Source organism: Haliotis rufescens, unplaced genomic scaffold (assembly GCF_023055435.1).
Source record: "Haliotis rufescens isolate VD_foot unplaced genomic scaffold, xgHalRufe1.0.p SCAF_7, whole genome shotgun sequence".
Classification (NCBI taxonomy): Eukaryota; Metazoa; Mollusca; class Gastropoda; order Lepetellida; family Haliotidae; genus Haliotis; species Haliotis rufescens.
Window position 1 is genome coordinate 45446546 of NW_025964361.1, and position 26841 is coordinate 45473386.

The following is a 26841-nucleotide window of genomic DNA, read 5'->3' on the forward strand; positions in this document are numbered from 1 at the left end:
AATATATATTTTCTTAGGATCTGATATACAAAAAAATCATTCAATGAACCAGAAAAACCCATATATCAATTAACACAATACACTTATGAAAATAACAAATTCTCCCTTAGTTATTTTTAGTAACACCTCATGGGAGTGTACATTTAATCATTCTCAAAATTGGATTAATTACAACAGGAAGTTTTTAAATAAAATGTATTCAAAAGTCAGTCGTATGTCCATATATAAACATATATTCAACCCAATCATAAATTAATTATACATTTAGGACCATTAAATGTTCATCTTGATCGAAAAACGGAGCTGTCCCTGAGGAACGGCCATCTAGCGGTGGAAATTACAAACAAGGACGAGAACGACGCCTTCTCCGGGATATAAGTCGATGACAGGGTGGAAACGTTCATCAAAATTTGTCAACCGCCGAGAATCCTTCTCCCAATTACAAATACAGTCTAAATGGTAAATTTTGATGAATGTTTTCCTTAATTAATGTTGCCGTGTGTCAATGCCCGTCTGATAGATCGCGTGAAGTCGCTGACACGCCCCCTTTTTGTTGACGTTTATGCATCGCTGTTTATTGACAGTATCAGCTGATGATATCATTGTTGTGAAATGTTATGAATGTTGTTTTATTCGTTTTGGTGTTTCCCCCGATTGGTATAAACTACAAATCTAGCTTAGGCTATTTATGGCCTCATTTGTCAACTCATTCAAATGGGAACCAAAACGAACTGGATTTGACAGCTCCAGTACAGTATGACAATTGTCAAAGACCTCATATTGATTTTAACGATTTTCACGTTTTCTGTGACTTGTAAATGACTCTGCTTATACCCGTGAACCTAATTATACCCTTTAGATGTTAATATTTAATGGCAGAATTTAATTAGTGTGTAGATATGTCAATACATATCTTCCGATCGCATGTCTGCCTATTTAGAACAGTTTTGATAAATGATTTGTGGTAGTATTAATGCTTCCTCCTTAATGAACAATAACTGAATTTGATATGAATTTATAAACCTAAAGTGACGTCATCCTAATATTCGTAAAGTTTCTCCAAATAGCAGAAAGCAAGAATGCATAACCTGTTGCTTGTATCCATGCCCAGAGGATTCAAAGACAATGCCTTCGGGAATCAGGGAGATTGCCCTTGACTTTCCTACTTAAATGAAGCGTGTTTCATCACCAAAGATTTATGCAATTCCTTTTAATATGTATCTGATATAGATTTTTGACTGGTTTAAAGTCACAATTTTTTTGCATGAAAATTACATGATGTGATCTGAACCTGCAACCTCATATATCATGTTTAGTATTGTAACCCACTGTTTTCCACTGAGCCACTGGGACAGGCGATGACATATGGGTGTTCATTCTTACATGTCATGACTTCAGTTGTCTGCATGCTGCACATGGGTTTCTCTCCCCGTTCTACGTATTCGTTTTATACCACGACAACTGTATTGTTTCACTATAAGGTATCCTAGTGTTTTTTGTTCTTCCTGGTTAAAGTAAGTAACAACACTTGCTTGAGGTTTTATGTTTTCAACCCAAACCTCAGAGTCATGTTGTAACTATGACATCCCTAAGTGGTTGGTTATACCTGGTAAGTCACAGATGTATAATGCATTATACTTCTGTGGGTATATTAAGCATTTAGTACATGGCAAGAGCGTCCACTAGCCTTTTTATCAAAGTCTTGTTTCCACATTTGCCACATCAAGCCCACTTTCCTGTGCTAAATAGGATTGGACTATCGCACATATCGATAGTCCGATCAGAGAACGTTTCACAAAATCAACATCCACGACTAGTACACCTTCGTATGAAAGTGATTTACCACTGCCTGTCTTTGTTGACACGAATATGTCTTTTTCATCTTTTAAACCCCAAACCATTGTCTATGTTTTTGTGTCAGGGATGATATCGGGAATGTTTTCATTATCTGATCGAAAAGGTCATTGCCTTTTGGTTGTCACCAAAAGTTTGTGAAGCTCTTCGAGATAAGAGTGAGTGAGTGAGTTGGGTTTAACGCCGCTTTTAACAGTATTCCAGTTATATCGCGGCGTGTCAGCTTAATTTTGGGGGAAAGCCCGAAGTGATGCGGGTCTCAGACGTTTACCACTTCTGTGAAACCCACGAGCACGGGTATGGTGCTGACAAACCTAGAAACATAATCGGGGCGAATCGGGATTCGAACCCACAATCATAGGTTTCTGGAGTGCCCAAGGGACGCAACTCTGCACAGCGAATTGCGGCGCCTTAGACGACTGGGCCACCCGTGCCCACCCTTCGAGATAAGAACAGCGATCTGATTGGATATTGTGTTTTCCTTACAAGGGGCACAACTCGTGATCTACGCAAGGTGGCGCCAGGGTCGAGCCAAGAAAAGTGGCCTTGATGTGGCAAGGGTAGAAACTAGGCTTTGATGTAGGCTTGTGGACACGCTTGCCTTGGGAAAATGATTGCATGGATGCATCTTAGTGTATGTGTTTATTATAGGGGCTAATTGTACAGCTCTACTTTACTATGCATTATTAATTGACACTTAGCTACAAATTCCTCATACAGAACATGATATTGACTTTGCATCAGCCTTCTCAAATGTTGTTAAAGTGCACACTGAACATTATATGACAGCCATTTTTATATCCTCCAATTTCCCAAACCAAATATTTTTTAATACTAGAGGCGCAAGGTATTAGTGGTATACTGGTATACCAGTACTCCTAGATTTTATATACTAATGAATATGTAGTACAATATGTTTCGACAATACCGGTATAGAGAGACTATTTCATGCTGTTTGTCAAATACATTGTACCATATTCGTCATAATAAGCGCTCCGCTCTGATAAGCACCCACGGCGATATTTGCTAATATATTGGCAAGTGAACAATCCCAGTTAGCACCCCTTTTGATTGATCAATGTACACAAGACTTATTTATTCGCATATAATACACACACGTGTGTTATATACACCCTTAATTATGGGCAAGTAAATTCTGGAAAAAATATATCTGTCGTATATAAACATTTCAGGCAGTCAGCATAAACCACAAAATTTATGTTTCAACTCTGTTTTTTTCACCAAAATAATATTCTAATAAGAGCCCCCTATTTCTAATTTTGAGAGCGCCCTGGGCACTTATTACGTTGAATACGTATCTCATTATGTGAAGTTTGAAAACCATATTTTTACGATTTGCGAAACAACAAGTGAAAAGATGGTTTTCAGACTTCATGAGATGAGATATATCGTATTCGACGTAATAAGCGCCCCGCTCTAATAAGCGCCCACGGCGATATTTGCTAAAATATTGGCAAGTGAACAATCCCAATTAGCACCCCTTCTGATTGATCAAAGTACACAAGACTTATTTATTCGTGTATAATACGCACTCATGTGTTATATGCACCTTAATTATGGGCAATTAAATTCTGGAATCAGCATAAACCACGAAATTTATCTTTCAACTCTGTTTGTTCCACCAAAATAATATTCCAATAAGAGCCCCCTATTTCTAATTTTGAGAGCGCCCTGGGCGCCTATTACGTCAAATATGGTACATCATATTTGACAAAAAGCATAAAATAGTATATTTATTATATATATTTTGATGCTAAAATGCCCCCTTTCAGAAGATTGGTCAACAGCTGGTCAAGTCACATTCTCAGTCACTACAGTGATAGATAGCGTGTGCATAAATAGTTCCTCATTAATACTTAAAGGGGCACTGATCTACAGCAATTCCCTGGGACTGGTTGTTGCCTTTGCTATTGTTTTTTCCCCGTGAGTAGCCGGATGATATAGCAGAAATCTGGACAAGTTCGCGATCTGTGCTGCACCATTCGTAAGCGCATGTGTCGCTTTTATTGATAGTATAAGGGCGTATGGTCACATTGATCAACAAGGTGAAATACAGGTTAGTCTTGAAAATAATAAGGAAATGTAGGTATCTTTTGGGGTAGAGGTTTAGATAAGTCACTTGCTGTTTTTTTTTGCGAATTTTGTTTACACTATTTTGACTTGCAACACAAAGTAAATATTTCACCTGAGCATTGCTTATTTTATCGTGTGTATATTTTATAGTCAAAATGTGTAAAATTTTGAATTTATTAAACGCCTAAATATTCAGTTATTTTACAAACTGGCTGAAAAATATGTCCATTTATATCATTATGAAATGTTTGATAGGCATTACTTAGAAGTTGACGGATGAAAAGGTAGACACAATGTTATGGATAACAACTTCTTTAATACTGTAAAAAAGCAACGTTTCGGTATAGATCCTGATACCGTTGTCAAGCAAGACTAAGGATCTATACTGAAACATCGCCTTTTCTCAGTATTAAAGAAGTTATTATCCATAAAATTGTGTCTACCTTATATCATTATGATAACAAATTCCAAACATTTTTATGCTTAATTTCATCAGCCAGAGACTGAAAATGTGAAGATTTAAAGAAAATGAAGGGCTATATCATAATTTCTATATTATTTGGCTTCTAATCCTTGCATAATTAGTCTGTTGTGATGTTTTTAATCCCTTTTGAACATCTTAATCCTTTTTGAAGATCTAAAAGATGGTACTTGTTGTTACCCTGCCTAGCACTCGACATTAATGGGCAGACAGACAGACAGACAGACAAATAATCTTGAGTGTGACATTGAACCCCTTTTCACTTCACCTTATAAAAACACGATATTGATAAAAAAAACCTTGTAGATTTTCAAAATTTGTGTTTATTGTTGTCTTGCTTGTTTTCATCTGCAGGATGATTCCACAAACAACTTAATGAACGGGTCAGACACGGGTAGCTCTGCGGATTCCACACCAACAAAACATGCTCCATTTTCTCCACGTTATACTGTTCAAGTGACGGACGCTGTGAAAGATGGCGACGCGATACAGTTTACTGTTATGTCATCCAAGTGTGACTCGGAGAAGGGCTTTGTTGTGACCCGGGTATACGAGGATATCGAGTGGCTGCATCATTGTGTGTTGACCCAGAATGAAACAGATGGAATTATTGTGAGTAAAAAAACTTCATTGCAGAATGTTCAGGCCCGATTAAGAACACTTCAAAATTACTGAATCTTTACAATTTAATTTCTTGTTGATCCAGGGCAATATAATTTGTTTTTGAAAAAGGAAATGCTGTGTTTGATTAAAAATATGTTTTTTTCACATCTTTTTTTTTTAAAACATGTTTTTCAGAGATGTTTGTTTACAAAACTACCAAAGGATTTATCAAGGATTCCAAACTATATATTGCCCTTTACAGACAAACTGGGAAAAAGTTGTAATTTTGTTCAGAATTGGGATATTTTTCCATAATTATTCAAATTCAGGGGTATTATAATTTTTCATTCAGTGTAAAACCATAAAACAGAGCAAACGTCCTTGTGCTTTAACTATAATAGTTCAGGTCAAAGCTTTATGACACTACACATGGGGATAGAGCAAGCTTTATTTCTTAATTTGGATATTTTTACTGACATTTGCATCAGACTGAATATCGGCATCTGGGCAGGTCTAGATGAATTCCTGAATCCTGAAAACATTTTTCTGTTTTTTACTAATGCCTCTTTGTAAATTTTCCCATTAAAAAACTTTGTCTGGTCTGATATATATTCCTGTTTTCTCACTCTAAAATATTGCTTTGTGAAGTTACACAGTGTGAAATGTAGTATTTAAACTTATCCTATCTCACACAAATAATTTTTTCCTTCTTCTTTCACTTCTATGTGGAAACGTGGGTCCAGTGCACGGGATTATAGTGTTCAACCTATTGGTTTATGTCGCAACCATAGTGATGCTGGGATGTGTTTGGGTGAATTGTTTTTTAGAAGCTGGAAACTTTGTTCAATCACATTTCCACAAAGGAACGAAAGAAGAAGGAAGAAATGCATAGTGTGAGGTAGGATAAGTATGTGTACAATTTATTGTAAAATTTGCAATATTCTATCATCTATATTCAGTTTTTCTCCAAATTAGGCTAGGCATGTATGATCAGCTGCACCGAAGTGTTACGTTTAGGGTTATTATTATTTTAAATATATTTAGTAAAAGCTGCAACTAAAATAACATGGTATTGGAATATATTATTCCTGATAAAAAAATAGTTTCAGATACAATTTTTCCTGATCCTTTCATCAAAATCCTTTACAGTTATATCATTGGGTAGGTTTTAACCGAATCACCAGTAGATTCCAAGAAAACGTGTGTACAGCTGATTGCTGTTTCTGGCTTAGTTTACGAGAAAATACACAAGGTAATCTTAATCCCTGCCTGTAAAACAATGCCTAGCAGACCAAAAAAAACCATTTAAACCGTAAATCAACATGTCCGGTGATTTTTTATCACCAAGTATATAATATATAATATATAAATTTCAAAATTTGTACTGATCAAGTTTCTTATCACCTGTTCGTTTACCGGCATTTGCTGAAGGGGTATGGTGTAATTCTTTTCTGTGTAATATTCGAAAACAAATTTTCCCCAAATACTGAATCCACTAGGTGGGATGCGTATTATACTTTGGTGTGCACTATACTCAAGAAAATACAGTATATGGAATCTGTTACTTGTAAAAATATTGCCCTCTGAATAGATTCCGCCCCCTCCAAACCGGCCGGAGATGGATCCACGCAGTGCAGAAAACAAGTCAAAGAAACAGCTTGGAAACGACACAAAGATTCTCAAAGGAGATGAATTTCATAAGGATTGTCGGGCAATGGAGAAGTAAGTGTCACACATGCTGACCTTGTGATTTCTGTCTTTCTCCATACCCTTGAATAGATCAGGGTTCAACAGGTTTCCTAGTCGTCCAGCTTGTCTTGTCTTGTGATATTGAAAACCACTGCCTAGTAGTGTTGTCTAGACCGCTGTCTATTGGTGTGTCCTTTGTACGTTCCAGGATCCATGAATAGAGGATTTAAATTCCAGATTCCCACACATAATGATCTTAGGTTTGTCAGTACTACTCTTTGCCTATTCTACCCCGGGTCTTCACAGGTCCCACATGAGCTGACATTTGTGATGTAATTGAAATACTGTTCATAGCAGAATTAAACCAAACCTACTCATCAAACATTGTGCATACTAAATACTGTACATTTAGCTCTCCTCAAACATTGTACACATCAAATACTGTACATTAAGCTGCCATTGACATTTGTGATGTAATTGAAATACTGTTCATAGCAGAATTAAACCAAACCTACTCATCAAATATTGTGCATACCAAATACTGTACATTTAGCTCTCCTCAAACATTGTACACATCAAATACTGTTCATTCAGCTGCCATCAAACATTGTACATACCAAATACTGTACATTCAGCTGTCATCAAACATTGTACATATCAAATACTGTACATTCAGCTGGCATCAAACATTGTACATACCAAATACTGTACATTCAGCTGTCATCAAACATTGTACACATCAAATACTGTACATTCAGCTGCCATCAAACATTGTACATACCAAATACTGTATATTCAGATGGCATCAAAAGCTCTTACCCACATTAAGCAGCTTGCCAAAATACTTTGATGCTGACGTCTACTGTTTTTAATGTTGTCAATGGAAAATATCAAACATGTAAAGTTGTTTCAAGATCAAAATATCTTCCATTAACTTACCAGACTTTTACTGGGACTTGCCAAACTTTTACCGGGACTTGCCAGGTCTTACCAGACATTGACTGAGACTTACCAGACAGTAACTGGTACTTGCCAGGACTTACCAGATATTGACTGAGACTTACCAGACATTGACTGAGACTTACCAGACATTTACTGGGACTTGCCAGGATTTACCAGACATTGACTGAGACTTACCAGACATTTACTGGGACTTGCCAGGACTTAGCAGACATTGACTAAGACTTACCAGACATTGACTGAGACTTACCAGACATTGACTGGGACTTGCCAGGACTTAAAGGACGATATGATGATATTTGGTTGAGTGCACATGAGTGCACATACGGTTATTATGAACTCGGTTGTTTCTAACACTATGATTTACTGCTCAAAGTTTGCAGCGTGTGTTTATTCTATTTCAGGTACTTACAGCTCATGCTGCAACATGAAGTGTTTGGAGGTGATGCCAATTTAGAAAAATTCCTCACAGAAAAGGAGGTTCGTATTGACTTTTGTTTGAAGGTTTTACAATCTCATTAAAATCAGATCTAGGTTCTCGCTGCCACTAAACAAAGATCTTAGGACATCCCATTACTAGTTACGTCAGAACAACCTTTGAGCGACCACTGAAATGACTAACAAGAAATCAACATCAGCCAATTAGAAAGCAGGTTTCTCGAGCTTTACGGCACTAGTTTCCACCTCTTCCTTACTTCAAACTACGCTTGAAAACTATGTTGACACAGTTCTCGATTAAAATTTTGAAAACTGAACAAACGAACATTTCAGAATGTCTAATATATGGTTGATATTGTATGGCAGTGCTTCCCACGTACTGTGCAATGCCTCCTCCGTTTATCCCATGGAAGTGAGAGATAGGCGATAATTTTGATGGAATCAGTCGTACAGGTCGTAACTGTCGTTCGGAATACACGTTTTCACGTTTTCGAGGTTGCATGATAAGAAAACACTTTCCGACTGTCACCTTTATGACCTTGTCAGCGAAGCTCTGATTGGTAAGATGAAAGGTCGTTCTGACCTGACCCCTAATGGGATGTCCTCAGATCTTTGTTTAGGGATAGCGAGAACTAAGATGTGATTTTATTGAGATTGAAGGTTTTTGAAGCAGATACTTTTCGTCACATGTTCAACTAATCGTTCACATCTGGAATTCTGATTTGTGTACAAACATGGCCGCCATAGCATCCATATTGAAAATTTCACATCTGCCCAGTGTTCAAACATTTTTTGTATCGTTATAACGATCCTCATCGTCACAGCATTCACAGTCAAAGATGCACACTCTTTTTACTAGCAGGCTAAAGAATTAACTTGATATCACATTTCATTTCTTGTTAAAATAGGTCCCCAACAACCTATGCTGGTTGTAAAAGGCTTAAGGGATTGGTGTATGCTCAGTGACTTAGTTGATAGCATGTCATCAATGACAAGGATTATTGCTCATGACATCAGTCACTGCATTGTCTGGTCCAGACTTGATTATTTTCAGGCTGCCATCATATTGCTGGAATATTGCTTAGCATGATGTTAAACAAAAGACAACAAAATAAATGTTTCTGTAAGCAACAGTGCCATTTTCTATTTTTGACATAAATGTATAGTTTAATGTTTGTTTAAGGTGTACAATATTTTCCCAATTCTCTTTAGCCTGCAAAGGTGAGAGCATTTATAAATACCTTAGGGGCGGTTGGGTAGCCTAGTGGTTAAAGTGTTGGCTCATCACGCCGAAGATCTGGGTTCGATTCCCGACACGGGTACAATGTGTGAAGCCCATTTCTGGTGTCCCCCGCCGTGATATTGCTGGAATATTGCTAAAAGCGGCGTAAAATCAAACTCACTCACTCACTCACTATAAATACCTTAATTTTGAGTTGTTCAACCTTCTTTTCAAAATCATTTCTTGCATTATTTATCATCATTTGTTTCAGCCCCCTGTTCGTGTGAAGGTCAAGAAGGGTTTGTTTGGCAAACTGTCCTCAGCAGTAGACGGGGCAAGAAAAGGGGGACATCGAGTGAGTCAATGGTCTTGAATGAGTGAGTGAAGGAATGAGTGAGTGAAGGAATAAGTGAGTGAAGGAATAAGTGAGTGGGTGAAGGAATGAGTGACAGTGAAGGAATGAGTGACAGTGAAGGAATGAGTGAAAGTGAAGGAATGAGTGACAATGAAGGATGAGTGACAGTGAAGGAATGAGTGACAGTGAAGGAATGAGTGACAGTAAAGGAATAAGTGAGTGGGTGAAGGAATGAGTGACAGTGAAGGAATGAGTGACAATGAAGGATGTGACAGTGAAGGAATGAGTGACAGTGAAGGAATGAGTGATAGAGTGAAGGAATGAGTGATAGAGTGAAGGAATGAGTGACAGTGAAGGAATGAGTGATAGAGTGAAGGAATGAGTGATAGAGTGAAGGAATGAGTGACAGTGAAGGAATGAGTGAAAGAGTGAAGGAATGAGTGATAGAGTGAAGGAATGAGTGACAGTGAAGGAATGAGTGATAGAGTGAAGGAATGAGTGACAGTGAAGGAATGAGTGATAGAGTGAAGGAATGAGTGACAGTGAAGGAATGAGTGATAGAGTGAAGGAATGAGTGATAGAGTGAAGGAATGAGTGACAGTGAAGGAATGAGTGACAATGAAGGATGTGACAGTGAAGGAATGAGTGACAATGAAGGATGTGACAGTGAAGGAATGAGTGACAGTGAAGGATGTGACAGTGAAGGATGTGACAGTGAAGGAATGAGTGACAATGAAGGATGTGACAGTGAAGGAATGAGTGACAATGAAGGATGTGACAGTGAAGGAATGAGTGACAGTGAAGGATGTGACAGTGAAGGAATGAGTGACAATGAAGGATGTGACAGTGAAGGAATGAGTGACAGTGAAGGATGTGACAGTGAAGGAATGAGTGACAGTGAAGGATGTGACAGTGAAGGAATGAGTGACAATGAAGGAATGAGTGACAGTGAAGGAATGAGTGACAGTGAAGGATGAGTGACTGAAGGACTGAGTGAGTGGGTGAGGGAAAGAGTGAGTGAAGGAATGAGTGACAGTTGATGAATGGGTGACAGTGAAGGAATGAGTGACAGTGAAGGATGGGTGACAATGAAGGATGAGTGACAGTGAAGGATGGGTGACAATGAAGGATGAGTGACAGTGAAGGATGGGTGACAGTGAAGGATGAGTGACAGTGAAGGATGAGTGACAGTGAAGGAATGAGTGACAGTGAAGGAATGAGTGACAGTGAAGGATGGGTGACAGTGAAGGTATGGGTGACAGTGAAGGAATGGGTGACAGTTGAGGAATGAGTGAGTGAAGGAATGAGTGACAGTGAAGGAATGAGAGAGAAGGAATGAGTGACAGTTGAGGAATGAGTGAGCGAAGGAATGAGTGACAGTTAAGAAATGAGTGAGCGAAGGAATGAGTGACAGTGAAGGAATGAGAGAGAAGGAATGAGTGACAGTGAAGGAATGAGAGAGAAGGAATGAGTGACAGTGAAGGAATGAGAGAGAAGGAATGAGTGACAGTTAAGAAATGAGTGAGCGAAGGAATGAGTGACAGTGAAGGAATGAGAGAGAAGGAATGAGTGACAGTTAAGAAATGAGTGAGCGAAGGAATGAGTGACAGTGAAGGAATGAGAGAGAAGGAATGAGTGACAGTGAAGGAATGAGAGAAGGAATGAGTGACAGTTAAGAAATGAGTGAGCGAAGGAATGAGTGACAGTGAAGGAATGAGAGAGAAGGAATGAGTGATATTGAAGGAATGAGAGAGAAGGAATGAGAGAGAAGGAAATACATGGAGTGTAGTTGTGTAAATCGGACGTTTAATTCCCCTCCCTGCATGAATGATGAATGGATGATGAGGCTTCGGCCATCCAGTCAATGTATCACCCAAAAGCTTTGTGCTTGTCTTGCAGGACATCGATGAATACTTCCACAACAAGCGAGAGTGGGCAACAAAGTGGTCACAGGCAATAAAGGAGTCGTCCATTGTATGTACATATATTTTATATCTTGCTATGAACTAATGGACCAAGTCGTCCATTGTATGTACATATATATTATATCTTGCTATGAACTAATGGACCAAGTCGTCCATTGCATGTACATATATATTATATCTTGCTATGATCTAATGGACCAAGTCGTCCATTGTATGTACATATATATTATATCTTGCTATGATCTAATGGACCAAGTCGTCCATTGTATGTACATATATATTATATCTTGCTATGAACTAATGGACCGAGTCGTCCATTGTATGTACATATATATTATATCTTGCTATGAACTAATGGACCAAGTCGTCCATTGTATGTACATATATTTTATATCTTGCTATGAACTAATGGACCAAGTCGTCCATTGTATGTACATATATTTTATATCTTGCTATGAACTAATGGACCAAGTCGTCCATTGTATGTACATATATATTATATCTTGCTATGAACTAATGAGTTGATACAGTGATTATGAATAGCAGAGCTACAGATAAGCGGTTTATTTACCTAAAATACCCCCCAAAATATTCAAAACTCAATTACTTTCAATTAACTTGCATACAGAAACGCATGCACTGAAAGAAAAACTCAAATGTATAAAAACAACTCACATAGATACCCAATGAAGCTTTTTCAGCATGTGAACAAAAGAGCTAATTTCCGAAACTCAATTACGAGCTAATTTACTGTCCGAGTCAAGCCTATATATTTAGAACAGTTATCATGGTTATATACATCTAAAACATTATTTCATTTTTTATATATCTGAAAATGGTCACTCTTTTGGGGAAAAACTCAAAAGAGTTATGAATAGATGAGTGAAAAAATATTGGTAACCCAATGAAAAATGTAATAACCCAATTAAAATTAGAAACACAAGAGTAAAAACTCAATTGTTCAAAAAGTTATCTGGAGCTCTGGAATGGAGATTACATTGTGGGTGTATCATTTGATAACTCATTATGACTCTAACTGTTTCTTCATTGCAGAACTTTAACAAGATTGTATGTGCCCAATACAGTAAGTATGGATGATCGCATTTTCCATTAAGTTACTAAAATTATGTGTTAAATATGTCTTTGATATCATTGATATCTTTGATATCTTTGATTTTAGGATAGAGATTAGTATAATGATACACACGCACACACGCACACAGGCACACAGGCACACACGCACACAGACGCACACAGGCACACACACACACACGCCGTAGGCACACAGACGCACACAGGCACACACGCACACAGGCACACACGCACACACGCACACAGACACACAGGCACACACACACGCACACAGGCACACACCCACACATGCACACACGCACACAGGCACACACGCGCACAGGCACACGCACAGACGCACACAGGCACACACGCACACAGGCACACAGGCACACATGCACACACGCACACAGACACACACAGGCACACACACACACAATGAATGATATGCATATGTTTGATCGTACCCACATGGTGTGTTGTACTAAACTATTCTAAATATATTTGTGAGGGGGCATGGGTGGCCCAGTTGTCTAAGGCGCCATGATTCGCTGTGCAGAGTTGTGTCCCTTGGGGTTCGCCCGATTATGTTTCTAGGTTTGTCAGCACCATACCATGCTTGTGAGTTTTACCAAAGTGGTCTGAGACCTGCATCACTTCGGGCTTTGCTCCCACATTAAGCTGACACGCCGTGATATAACTAGAATACTGTTAAAAGCGGCGTTAAACCCAACTCACTCACTAAATATATTTGTATTGGTAATTTGACTTTAGATCAATCCCGTTTTTGAAAGTAAATATATAATCAATATAAAATGTAATGCGAGTGAGTAGAGTAAGGAAGCTGTGTGTGTTGTCTTGCCAGGAGTCTCCAGCAGCTACACCCACCTGGCTACGGCGCTCATCTGGACCGGCGCCAACAAGGACGATGCTACTGTGAAAATAAACAAGTATGTTTGTCATTGTGAATATTGGAGAGTGGGTGTGTGAGTGAGTGAGTGAGTGAGTGATTGATTGATGGTAAGTGAGGGTGAGTGAGTGAGTTAGTGAGGGTGAGTGAGTGAGTGAGTTAGTGAGGGTGAGTGATGGTAAGTGAGTGAGTGTGAGTGAGTAAGTGAGGGTGAGTGAGTGAGTGAGTGATGGTAAATGAGCGTGAGTGAGTGAGTGAGTGAGTGGGTGAGTGTGAGTGAGTGAGTGTGGGTGGGTGGGTGAGTGAGTGAGTGAGTGAGTGAGTGAGTGAGTGAGTGAGTGAGTGAGGGAGGGTGGGGGGGTGAGTGAGTGAGTGAGTGAGGGTGGGTGAGTGAGTGAGTGAGTGAGTGAGTGAGGGTGAGTGAGTTAGTGAGGGTGAGTGAGTGATGGTAAATGAGTGTGAGTGAGTGAGTGAGTGAGTGAGTGAGTGAGTGGGTGGGTGAGTGAGTTAGTGAGGGTGAGTGATTGAGAGATGGTAAATGAGTGTGAGTGAGTGTGAGTGAGTGAGTGAGGGAGGGTGGGGGGGTGAGTGAGTGAGTGAGGGTGGGTGAGTGAGTGAGTGAGTGAGTGAGTGAGTGAGTGTGAGTGAGTGATGGTAAATGAGTGTGAGTGAGTGAGTGAGTGAGTGTGAGTGAGTGAGTGAGTGAGTGAGTGGGTGGGAGGGTGAGTGAGTTAGTGAGGGTGAGTGAGTGAGAGATGGTAAATGAGTGTGAGTGAGTGTGAGTGAGTGAGTGAGTGGGTGGGTGAGTGAGTGAGGGTGAGTGAGTTAGTGAGGGTGAGTGAGTGAGAGATGGTGAGGAAGTGGGTTTGTGGTATGTAAGAGATATTTCAAGATATTAGTGCCAAGTCACCGATGTTTTGCTTTGTTGGGATAGCCCCGGGGTAAACTCATGTTCATAGTACGAGGGGTGTTCATTAAAGATTTCCCCTAAACCACTTAGGGTTATCATATTTGGTTGAAATTTCACATGTGTAATGATGCATGTATCTATGGGTTATGTCTGAATTTGCAGCACCAAACTATTAATCTTACCACTTTTACAGGTGTTATGATCGAGTAGGGTGTGACAATGGAGCCAGTAGAATACCGAGCAGTGATAAGGTTTTTATATTTGAAAGGTCGCACAACAAAAGAAACTTTCGATGAAATGAAAGCAACTTATGGGGAAGATGCCCCATCATATGACGTTGTTAAACACTGGCATCGCCAGTTCAAGTGTGGTCAGACATCTGTGGAAACAGCTGCCATTCCTGGTCGCCCCCATTCAGCCATTGATGAGGACACTATCCACCAAGTGGAGACCGCCATTTTGGCAGACCGATGTATAACTGTTCGCCAGTTAGCACAAGATGTCAAGATCAGTGTAGGGTCTGTGGAAAAAATCATCCATGACAATTTGAACATGCATAAGGTGTCTGCACGATAGATTCCCAGGTTGCTCACACCTTTCCAAAAGCAGGAATGAGTCAATTGCTCAAATGATATTTTGGACATGTCCCAAAAAAACCAGGCAAACATTTTTGACAGACTTATCACACAGGATGAAACATGGGTCCATCCCTATGATCCTGAGACTAAAGTTCAGTCGATGCAATGGAAGCATGTGGAGTCACCCCCCCCAAAGAAGGCACGTGTCCAACCCTCTGCAGGCAAGGTCATGCTCACGGTGTTTTGGGACCAGCACGGAGTAGTGATGATGGATTTCTTGGCAAAGGGTACTACAATAACAGGAGCTTATTATGCTTCACTGCTGCGGAAATTGCGGGACGCTATCAAGCTTAAGAGGCGTGGCATGCTGACCAAGGGTGTCCGTCTCCTGCAAGACAATGCTCCAGTACACAACTCTCATGTTGCCCAGACAGAAGCGCGGTCCAGTGGCTATGAAATCCTTCCACATCCTCCTTACTCTCCTGACCTTGCACCATCTGACTTCCACCTCTTTCCAACCATGAAGTTATTTTTGAAGGGAAAACGTTTCACAGATGATGGAACACTGATTTCTGAAGTCAAGTCCAGGTTTGAGACGCAAATGAGGATTTTTACAAGCGAGGTCTCCATAGTTGCATAAAACGATGGGAGAAGTGTGTAACTCTTGGTGGTTCCTATGTGGAGAAAGACTAATACCTATGCCAAGTTTCATTCCACTAGGTCCATCGGAAGTGGGTCAGGGGAAATCTTTAATGAACACCCCTCGTACATAGCCTTCTGTCAACATTTTTGAAATCAAGCCGGTAATGTCCATGTACAGTCAAAACTACATCACCTGTTTAGGGAGTGGCCACTGATCGGGTTGGGCAGGGGTATTGTAGGACTGCATCATATTTTGTTGTTATATTTCACATTTTTTTCAAATTATGTGCAATTAATAATTTTTTGATTGAAAAAAAATAAGAAATTGTGTCTTCTTTTTAAATTTTTTTGCAGTGCCCTCATCCCTTTTAATAAATTACCACAGTCACTCATTCCCTTTTTTATATCAATTTATGAGATTTTGAGTAGAAATCAGTAAACTTGACAATCAAACTAGATTTAATACTTAAATAAAAAACTGTTTAAAGTTGTTTCATTGGAGAAGTTGTTGAACTTATTCTGTTGTTTTTTTCAGGGTGTTTATGAAGCTGAGTGATGCCTTGAATGATTCAAAGGTAAGAATTAAGTTTTGATGAGGTTATGATGGGCCATACCTGTAGTTTCAGTGTGTACATATTTGGTGTACTCTTACAAACTCTCAACTGGGTTTTTTCACATTCAGCTCAAGCAATGATTTATGGGTAGAAATCACCCACTACTAATATTCCATCAATAACAAGATTCTTGCTTGGTCACTTGCTTGATGACGGTGTTAGCATCTACTCCGAAATATTGCCACAAATGTAATAAAGAAGTGGATCACACATTCTTTTTTGCCATCAGCGTCAAGATTCTTGTCTTGGAGATCATTTTGAGAGCTGTTAGGGACTGGGTGCCGTTGTGCACAACAACCCTAGTTCTATGACTGTCGTAAGTCGATAATAAGGTATTGGAGTTATGATCACCTTGGCGCTAAAATCGCTTTGCACAACGGCACGCTGGTCATTTATTATAAAGAAGGAATGATGATGATGATGATGATGATGATGATGATGATGATGATGGCACAGTAATGTTTTTTCAAATGAAGCAGTTATTAATTAGAACATTATTTAGGGACAGGTAATTTATTATAGGGAGGGCGGTTCATGGAAAAATGTTACATGTATTTGGGGGTCATGAAAAATGTTACATTAAATTTGGGGGTCAGCAATATATCCAGTCCTGAGACTAATTTACCTGATTATAGAATATCTATCCAATAATGAAACTTATTCTTCATCTGTGAATTGCAGCATGGTCTTGAAGTTCTCTGCACCAATGATGAGAAGACAATGGGCCTCCAACTGGACTTGTATGCCAGATACAGTGATTCTATCAAGGTATGTGACTGTTTCTTCAACACATGGGCAGCAGGGGAGTGGGGGTGGGTCCCCCATCTTTTGAAGTGGAGTGGCATTGCCACCACCCCCCCACCCCCCTTTCATCTTTTGATAAATGATAAGATAATGTCCTTCATGTCCAAATATATCCAAGGAGAATAAAGCATATTTATTTTTGAAAATCTCCCATAATTTCATAAATCACCCGCTCGTTTGTTTTAAATGCAGTGCAGATAAATACTTCATGATGACAACAACAGTTTGTTAATTTTGTAACATACTGTTTATAAATTAGTTACTGTTTTAAGACCAGTTGGTAGTGAAAGATTTATTGCGAAAAAATTATAAAATATTATTGCCCCCCCCTGGATTTTTTATAGAAATCATTTTTCCTTGTGAAAGTTAACTTGAACTTGATACTTATACAAATATTTGCCCCCCCCTGTCAAAAAAGTTAACTACGGCCTTGATAACAATAAATAACGTCAGATCTCGGCAGGAGACAAATAGACAACCTCACAGAAATATATTACAAGTTCAGAATCATATCTTCAAATTAATGTGTTTTAGCCTGAGAATAGGTAATAGATAGAATACCCCACTTGGTACCCCTGACACCTGAAAATATTAATTTCACTTTTGACATATTTTACGTAATCACTTGTACTGTGTTGGTTATTTAATAAATGCACACATTCCTATGCAGTTGAAAAAACACTGAATCCCATCACAATGACCTTTCGCAAACTTTGACCGACCAATGAAAAGAAGTCGACATTAGCCACTAAGAAAGCAGCTTTCTAGAGCTTTGCGGCTCTAGTTTCAAACTGGCGACTTCCATTCCAGACTATGCTTTTAAAAGTATTTTGAATCAGTCATACAGCCCGTAACAAAAGTTTTGTGTTAAGCTTTAGAGGTTTCATGATTAGAAAACATTCAGCCAACAATGTAACAAAACAATATGAATATTTCATTTTTTATTACATGTTTGGATCGTTATCTATCATGTAGTTGTCCGATTTTCGGTCATGAACGTTGATACTACTTAAATTTGTTTATCCCACATACTCGTTAATCTGACATAATCATATGCAACCAACCATGCTGGAATAACGGGACTTGACTGTATCTAGAATACAAGACATAGGTTTCTCTTAAGAAGGTGATAATCTGAACGATTTTGATTACGATATCTGTTCACCGTGTCTGATTTTCTTGAAGAAAGTTAATGGTAAGATGTTGCATCTTGCCCCAGTGTCAACTTGAGTGTGACTTTTGACTTGTTCATCACTCTGGTTGCACGGGCCTCTGCTGCTAAGTTGTGTTTTTCAAGTAAGTTATAACATATATATATTGAGTTGGCACCAACAGTGAATTTGACACTCCCTGTTCAACACATCTGGATTAAAGTTCTGACAAATGAGTCAGAGTTCGGTGCACCGGACTGTGAGTTTGACAAAACCGGGGATTTGACACGTCCAGGTTCGAGACAACAGTGTCGAACTGTACATTTACACACCCGTAACCTTTTGGGTTGTTTTGTAAGACATTGTTATACAAGTTTCACGTGTCTGTCTTTCAGGAAATGTTGCTGAGACGGACCTGTCTGCTTGTGGAATATGAGGATGCTAACAAGGCCCTGGACAAGGCCAAGCCTCTGAAGAGACAAGCTGTAAGACATTAATGATTTTAACAAATGTTACATTTGAGATTACGCTTTCTTTGTAAAGTACAAATCCAGAGCTTTTTGGGGTTAAATCCCATTGAGGTTTCAAACCCACACTGTCAGAGTGAGGCACCTAATCGCCAGCACACAAAGTCAGCGATCTAACGCACCCAGCCACCAAGACTTCCTCAAAAATGAATGTCTGACAACTGGTAGTCTAGATTACTTACTTCGTGTACCCCTCTGTTAAGTGTAAACGTGTTTGGCTCCCAAGACCGAAAACTATGAGTGAGTGAGTGAGTATGGTTTTACGCCGCTTTTAGCAATATTCCAGCAATATCGCGGCGGGGGACACCAGAAATGGGCTTCACACATTGTACCCATGTCGGGAATCGAACCCGGGTCTTCGGCGTGACGAGCGAACGCTTTAACCACTAGGCTACCCGACCGCCCCCCGAAAACTATGAACACACAATGCCATTTACTAAGAAAGTGTAATCCCAACTACAATCAGGATGTACTCAGATCCTCACACACAGAGTATTGGCGTTAAAGATGTGAATTTTATAAGATCGGTGTGGAGTCTTGCATTTAATATTGTGACGTAATAAATGTAAACAAAAAGGGAAATCATAACTTTTAAATACAACAACATACATGTTTGGAATTCCTATAATCACGTGCAATAATAATGCCACTATGCTTCGTTGCGGAAGTGACATAACCATCTCTGTCTCCCGTAGCGCTCACCTAGCACAGAATTTCTGTCGCTGGTTAGCCTCGAGTCACCAGCCAATCAGAATCACTCTTATTAAAAAGGGTTTGGCATAGTTCTACATTCAAAATGTGCCCCGTTCAAGCGAGTCCTCGATTTGTTTCAAATAAAGAATTTTACAAAGGATAATGGACTTGAAGCTGAAAAAGATGTCCTTAAGTTTTTCAGATGGGGAGGGAAGCCCTGGGGACAGGCCATTTGATATTCTGGGGGGACGTGGGAATTTGTATCGACATCAGATATTTTTCAGCTACAGTTACAAAACCAGATATTTTTTTTATTTAAAACTATGAGCCTGAATTTTTTTTAAAGAAAACAATGTCATTTTTGTGGCAGGCAGTTTCTTTTCTGAAGTCTAAAACATAACTATTTTTTTCAAGAATGTCGGGTACAATTGTTTTTTGTCCCCCGCCGCGCTAAAGCGCAAAGCGGGGGATATAGTATTCACGACCGTCCGTACGTCCGTCCGTACGTCCCACCTGTTTGTTGCCGCGATATCTCAAGAACTAAACACTGGATTGTCTTCATATTTGGAACTATGGTGAATATACAAATTCCGCAGACACCAGTCGGTTTTGGTGACCTTGACCCCATTTTCAAGGTCACAGCAGGCAAATCTGCTTTTGGAGTTGGAAAACGGTGTTGCCGCGATATCTCAAGAACTAATCGCTGGATTGTCTTCATATTTGGAACTATGGTGTATATACAGACTCCGCAGACACCAGTCGGTTTTGGTGACCTTGACCCCATTTTCAAGGTCACAGCAGGCAAATCTGCTTTTGGAGTTGGAAAACGGTGTTGCCGCGATATCTCAAGAACTAATCGCTGGATTGTCTTCATATTTGGAACTATGGTGTATATACAGACTCCGCAGACACCAGTCGGTTTTGGTGACCTTGACCCCATTTTCAAGGTCACAGCAGGCAAATCTGCTTTTGGAGTTGGAAAACGGTGTTGCCGCGAAATCTCAAGAACTAAACACTGGATTGTCTTCATATTTGGAACTATGGTGTATATACAGACTCCGCAGACACCAGTCGGTTTTGGTGACCTTGATCCCATTTTCAAGGTCACAGCAGGCAAATCTGCTTTTGGAGTTGGAAAACTGTGTTGCAGCGATATCTCAAGAACTTAACACTGGATTGTCTTCATATTTGGAACTATGGTGTATATACAGACACCGCAGACACCAGTCGGTTTTGGTGACCTTGACCCCATTTTCAAGGTCACAGCAGGCAAATCTGCTTTTGGAGTTGGAAAACGGTGTTGCAGCGAGATCTCAAGAACTAAACACTGGATTGTTTTCATATTTGGAACTATGGTGTATATACAGACACCGCTTACACCAGTCGGTTTTGGTGACCTTGACCCCATTTTCAAGGTCACAGCAGGCAAATGGAAAACGGTGTTGCCGCAATATCTCAAGAACTAATTGCTGGATTGTCTTCATATTTGGTACTATGGTGTATATACAGGCGGGGGACATTTCGTCACTTTGTGACAAATACTTCTTTTCAATAAAAACAATAACCTCCCCCCCCCGAATATCAAATGGTCAGTCCTTATGCTACCAGGCCTTCCCTTGTGTATTTGAGTTGAACCAAGCAGCATCAGTCAAGAACTTGTAATAGGGTTACCTGTACTTCACCTACAGAGTGTCTCTGACCAATATAGTGTAATTTGATTGGATGGCTATTTTGGGTGTCGTGTAATTTGACCTGGACTCAAAACGAGCCTTTGGTGTCCAGGGTCTGTATGATAATGGAATGGAGATAAGACACATTCAGACTAATCAAGGATGCCTGACTTCACACTTGACAGATATTCTATGGGATATTTCTGGCTGTCAAATTGGCCAGATATACTGTGAAGATTATTTTAGGTTAATTTCAGTTACCATTTGTCTGATCAGGATGTCATGTTTTTTATCAGATTTTTCTTTTTCTTTTGTTTAAAGGTGATGTTTGTAATGATTATTGATTGCAGGCCGAGGAGACCAAACAGACTGCTGAGAAGTCCTACGAGGTTTGCTCCGACAATGCCAGAAGAGAGGTAATATGCTGTCCTACTTGTTCTTCAATGATATACTGTTACCAACGTAAGGGCACACTTTTTTTCACTTGCTTTACAGGGGCGGTCGGGTAGCCCAGTGGTTAAAGCGTTCGCTCGTCACACAGAAGACCCGGGTTCGATTCCCGACATGGGTACAATGTGTGAAGCCCATTTCTGGTGTCCCCCGCCGTGATATTGCTGGAATATTGCTAAAAGCGGCATAAAACCATACTCACTCACTTTCTCACATGCATTACGGATCTGCTGACTTTAAATTTGGTTGAAATGGATTTTTTTTTCTTCGGAATTTGCTCTCTTTTTTTTATCCTGCCGTTAAACTGATAGTATTGCACCCAAAAAATATTTCCTAAAGAACGACCCACTGAAGTTGACATATTCATGGGAATCAAAATAAAGTTTGTTGTTTTCCTTAAATTCATAGGATACATAGATCCACAACAGTCTTCGCTTGATTCATCGGGTGTGCATTACTTAAAGCAACAGCAGTGTTGCAGGCTCTCCTCCCACTTTAAAACGTTTCTATTTTGTTATTCCAGACAACCTGTAGTGGAGCAGGACACCAAAGATAAAAATGAATTGCTTTTTTTCGGGTTTTTTCCCCATCCTCATATACCATATTTGTAAAATACTTAGTCTAGAACTTTTTTGGGTTGAGTACCATCCGGGATTTGAACCCACACTGCTAGAGCGGTACACTAAGTATGTGATCTAGACTACCAGTTGTCAGACTTTAATTTTTGTGGAAGCCACGGTGGCTGAGTGGGTTAGGTCGCTGACTTTGTGTGCTGGCGATTTGTGCCTCCTATGGCGGTGTGGGTTCGAATCCCAGATGGGACTCAAACCTAAAAAGTACTAGAATCTGTAGTTTATTAAGAAAGTGTTATCCCAAATATAACAATTATTACAAGTACAGTCATAAGGTAGAGAATTTATGGATGACAACTTCTTTATTATGAGGAACACAATGTTTAGGAGTAAATGCTTACTCCTTCATTCACCTGATGAAGGAGTAAGCATTAACTCCGGAAAGATGTGTTCCTCATAATAAAGAAGTTGTCATCCATAAATTCTCTACCTTATGTGTATCACTTCTAAATGCCTTTCAAAGACTTTCAGTCATGTGTGGGCACGGGTGGGCCAGTCGTCTAAGGCGCTGCATTTGCTGTGCATAGTTGCGTCCGTTGGGCACGCCGGAAACCTATGATTGTGGGTTCGAATCCCGGTTCGCCCCGGGAATGTTTCTAGGTTTGTCAGCACCATACCTGTGCTCGTGTGTTTCACCGAAGTGGTAAACATCTGACACCTGCATCACGTCGGGCTTTCCTTCCACATTAAGCTGACACGCCGCGATATAACTGGAATACTGTTAAAAGCGGTGTTAAACTCACTCACTAACTCACTCACTCACTCACTCACTCACTCATTCTCAGTCAATGTTTTCTCTGTGGTTCCGACTGTGGCCAAGTTGTACAAATACTCTTTATCATGTTCCAGATGAAGACCTTTCTCCAACAGCGGATTCTCTCAACTCAGGAATCACTGGTAGCATTTGCAGAGTCACAAATCCGAACTGCGAGGGACACGTATACTTTACTCGTCCGAACTCTCTCCTCCATCAAACAAATGGAGCAACTGTGAGATCTAAATCAGCCTTGTTGAACCCAGTCATGTGATCTTCCTGTCATGTGATCACTTCTGCTCACTTGTCTATAAGGCCAGATAGTTAGGACGTCTTGATCAATAGATTATGGTTCTTTCCTGCTGATTTATGGTAAATTAGAAATAATGTCATGTACTGTAAATATTTCATGTATCAATATTGATTTTTTTCCCAGTAGCATAATTGCAAAACAAATAATTCTTAAAAGATGAGCAATAATTCTTTTTCAATTCAAACAAACCTGAAAAGACTTTGGCAAGGCCTATTATTGAACAAATTTACATTTATAGATTCAGAATAAATCCAAACTGCCCTATGTGTTACTAGTGTGTTGAAAAAATGAAGTAAAATTAATTTCTAATTTTTTTTCAGACAATGAGAATATATCACTCAGTAGAAAGGGCCATTGTTTACGACAGAACTAACTCATGTTAAACACATCTCAATCATTCATCAATATGTTGCAGCAAGTATATAAAATATCAAATCAAAATATCTTAAAATCAAATCTTGTTCATGTTTGTTCTTATTTTTGTAAAATGAAGCTACAAAATAAGAAAATATACTGGCCAATTTGTTAAGTCGACAGGGATGTACATTGCTTTCTCAAGCCAAATGTTGTTATACTAATGTCAGCCTTATCTGTAGTTACCTCCCTTGCACATGCATATCAGCATGCAGATATCAGTCTGTTTATGTCGAAAATGTTCCATTTCACAAAGTATTTTTCATTGTCTTCATCTCTGATGTGGATGGATTTAGTAGTTCATTGAAGGTGTTGTTCGTTATGCTTTATGATGACTGAATGATCTATAACAGGCCATGTATTGGTACAAAAAACAATACTATAAGGGTAACACTATTTGTCAGGGCATTATCATTTGCAGAAGCCTGAGGTCTTCCATTAACTGCCTAACAAAGGAATGCAGTTGAAGAGATCAAGGGCTTCTGCAATGATTATACCCTGAAAAATAGTGTTACCGTTATTATAGCTGAAATGGATAGAATTTGTTATCAAATGAAAATAAACAACAATATCGGTTTTGAAACATTTACTGCAATCAACACGTTTTTCACTCACCCACTTTTACTAATGTGGAAACGTCACTGAACAAACCAGATGACGTCACTAGTGAACGTGACGTCACCTTTCCCTCTCTCTATGACGTCACCTAACAATAGGCGTGATAATGGCCTGTCGTCAAGCAATATGAGGGCATTATCAAGTTACAGTGGCCCGCTCATTTCTGATAACATGCGGGCAGTTTAATGATAATTCTATCCATTTTAGCTAAAAAAGTAGAGAGGTGGATCCAGAATTTTGAAAAAAGGTATCGCAAAGTGAACAAAAGTGCATGAGAGGCTGTGTCAGTGTCGGACAAAAGGTGTGTGTGCAGACCCTGCACTATTAGATGTGCAGTGAGTCTGTACAAAGATAACATGACATTAGCTGTGGAAATGAATTGTAAAATACTACTTTACTACTTCTCTAGTGGTTTCCTAGTTTCCTTGACTCCAAATTTCTTAAAATGCTTTGGTTGGGTATCCAGTTATTCCCACCGATGACGGCTCGTCGTCAATACTTGATTGGTTTGTATGCACTACCGTCCTCAGTACGTCACCTGTTAATACATTCTGTCACTTTGCGGTGTTGAGGCTACTAACCATTCAGTCAATCACGGCCTGGTTCCAGCACAAGGTCAACTGTTAGGCTGAAAAAAATAATAGTCTTTTTTATTTCCATTTCCATATTCTGCATCTTCAACACACAATTCCAGCAGTGAAATACTTAAGAACAATATGATTTTGCTGAAATTATTGTAAACAAAATTTAGTTAGATACTCGCTTGAACACCATCACCACACGCCCCCCCCCCCCAAGTTCTTAAATAGGAATTAAAACGAAACGTGCGCAATCTTTATGAAGATGCAAGCCTGAGGATGAAGACTATTATTTTTTTAGCCTTATATATCATTGTGTATGATATCACCATAGAGATGCATATCGTATATACGACACACTCTGTTGTCAAAGCCCTAATCGCTAATGTAGCACAACTTGTTGGAATGACACTGAGCTCAAGTACTTGTTGAATCTATTCTCAACATATCACTTTACCGAGGAAAAAATCATTCTATTTCACAAGAGTGTATTTTCATTCCCTTTTGTATTCTCACTTTACTAGAAAATAGGATACCTATATTATCCTTTAGATGCTGGCATTATGAAGAAATAACTGATTTGTAATACCACAAAAATATACTTTCTCTCACCTGCGTTACATTTTTCCAAACTGTTCTATAGGCCATCAGTGCAATAAGCTCATATTCAACACATGTATATATCTCCATGCATACGTGAGCTATCGAATATCATATATCATCAGCTACCATATTCGCTGTAATAAATGTCATTATGCTTAGAAAATTGAGAAAGGGTGCTCTTATAAAAAATATTTGCGATGAGTTTATTGATATGCTGTTTTCGGGGTTAACCCTTACAGTGGTAATGTGTTCATTTGGGAACAAGTCAGAACCCGATGTCTGTGGGTTCTCTTTTCCCATCTACACAGCTGTATTTTGTGTAGACATATGTTGACTATGTGCAAGAATATAGGGATTGTCATTAGGGTTGGGACGAGTCCAAATTTATGACCCGGGTACCCACCCCACTATTACCCGACCCTACCCAGGTACCCACTGTAGGTCTCAGGAGATGTCTCAAAATGTCTGACTGGGAACATTTTTAGCATAGCCCTGGGAAAACGTGTTTAGATACATGTATTAAACAATCTTCTTGCTTCATGAACATGCCTATCCAAATATTTGGGAAACAAAATGCTGTTTAGACTTGTATCAAGTTTTGTTGTAAGGTTTTTGTTAACTCACAAGAAACCAATGCTGATCACTTCTATATTTAAAAATGAAAATGACCAAGAAAATGTAAACAAGAAGCGATTTGTCTGTTCGAGTTAGCTGGTGTATACTTGTTGTAGAAAAGGTTAATGTGTTAATGATGCTGGATTTCAGTACTTTAGTAGAAAAGGTCCTACCCGTGAAGAACAGGGTTAGAATAGGTATTCAGCAACCCATGCTTGTCGTAAGAGACGACTAACAGGATCGGGTGGTCAGGCTCGCTGACTTGGTTGATGCATGTCATCATATCCTAGTTGCATAGGTCGATGCTCATGATGTCAATCACTGGATTGTCTGATCCAGACTCGATTATTTACAGACCGCTGTCATAAAGCTGGAATATTGCTGAGTGCAGCTTTAAGCTGGAAACAAAGTGTCTGAAAATGTAAACATGAAAGTGGTGGAAGTCTGATTAGACATTGTTTTTTAATATCTTTGCTTATTACTAGTTCCTTTTACATGTTGTGTTCTCATGTCTTGTTGTTTATTTAATAGTTAATTAGTATCAAGTATGATAGAGTTAAGTGACAATCACACATTTTACACTTTTTTATGGTCAACTTTTAATGGTCAACAATTATCACAAAGCTTTATAATCAGCTGTTGTTCAGTGTTCATCATTTTACAAAATTCATAT

At 39.2% G+C, this 26841-nt stretch overlaps 1 protein-coding gene across 1 annotated transcript; it reads left to right on the top strand.

Moving 5' to 3' along the window:
* The first annotated feature begins 268 nt into the window (after positions 1 to 268).
* Positions 269 to 26473, top strand: LOC124115644 (sorting nexin-32-like). The gene is made up of 13 exons (XM_048387936.1): positions 269 to 459; positions 4784 to 5041; positions 6624 to 6754; positions 8086 to 8161; positions 9613 to 9696; positions 11596 to 11670; positions 12675 to 12705; positions 13558 to 13642; positions 16268 to 16307; positions 17028 to 17114; positions 18697 to 18786; positions 21542 to 21607; positions 23123 to 26473. Exons 1-13 carry the CDS (start codon positions 457 to 459, stop codon positions 23264 to 23266), a joined length of 1170 nt encoding a protein of 389 aa, XP_048243893.1. The 5' UTR covers positions 269 to 456; the 3' UTR covers positions 23267 to 26473.
* The last annotated feature ends 368 nt before the right edge of the window (positions 26474 to 26841 follow it).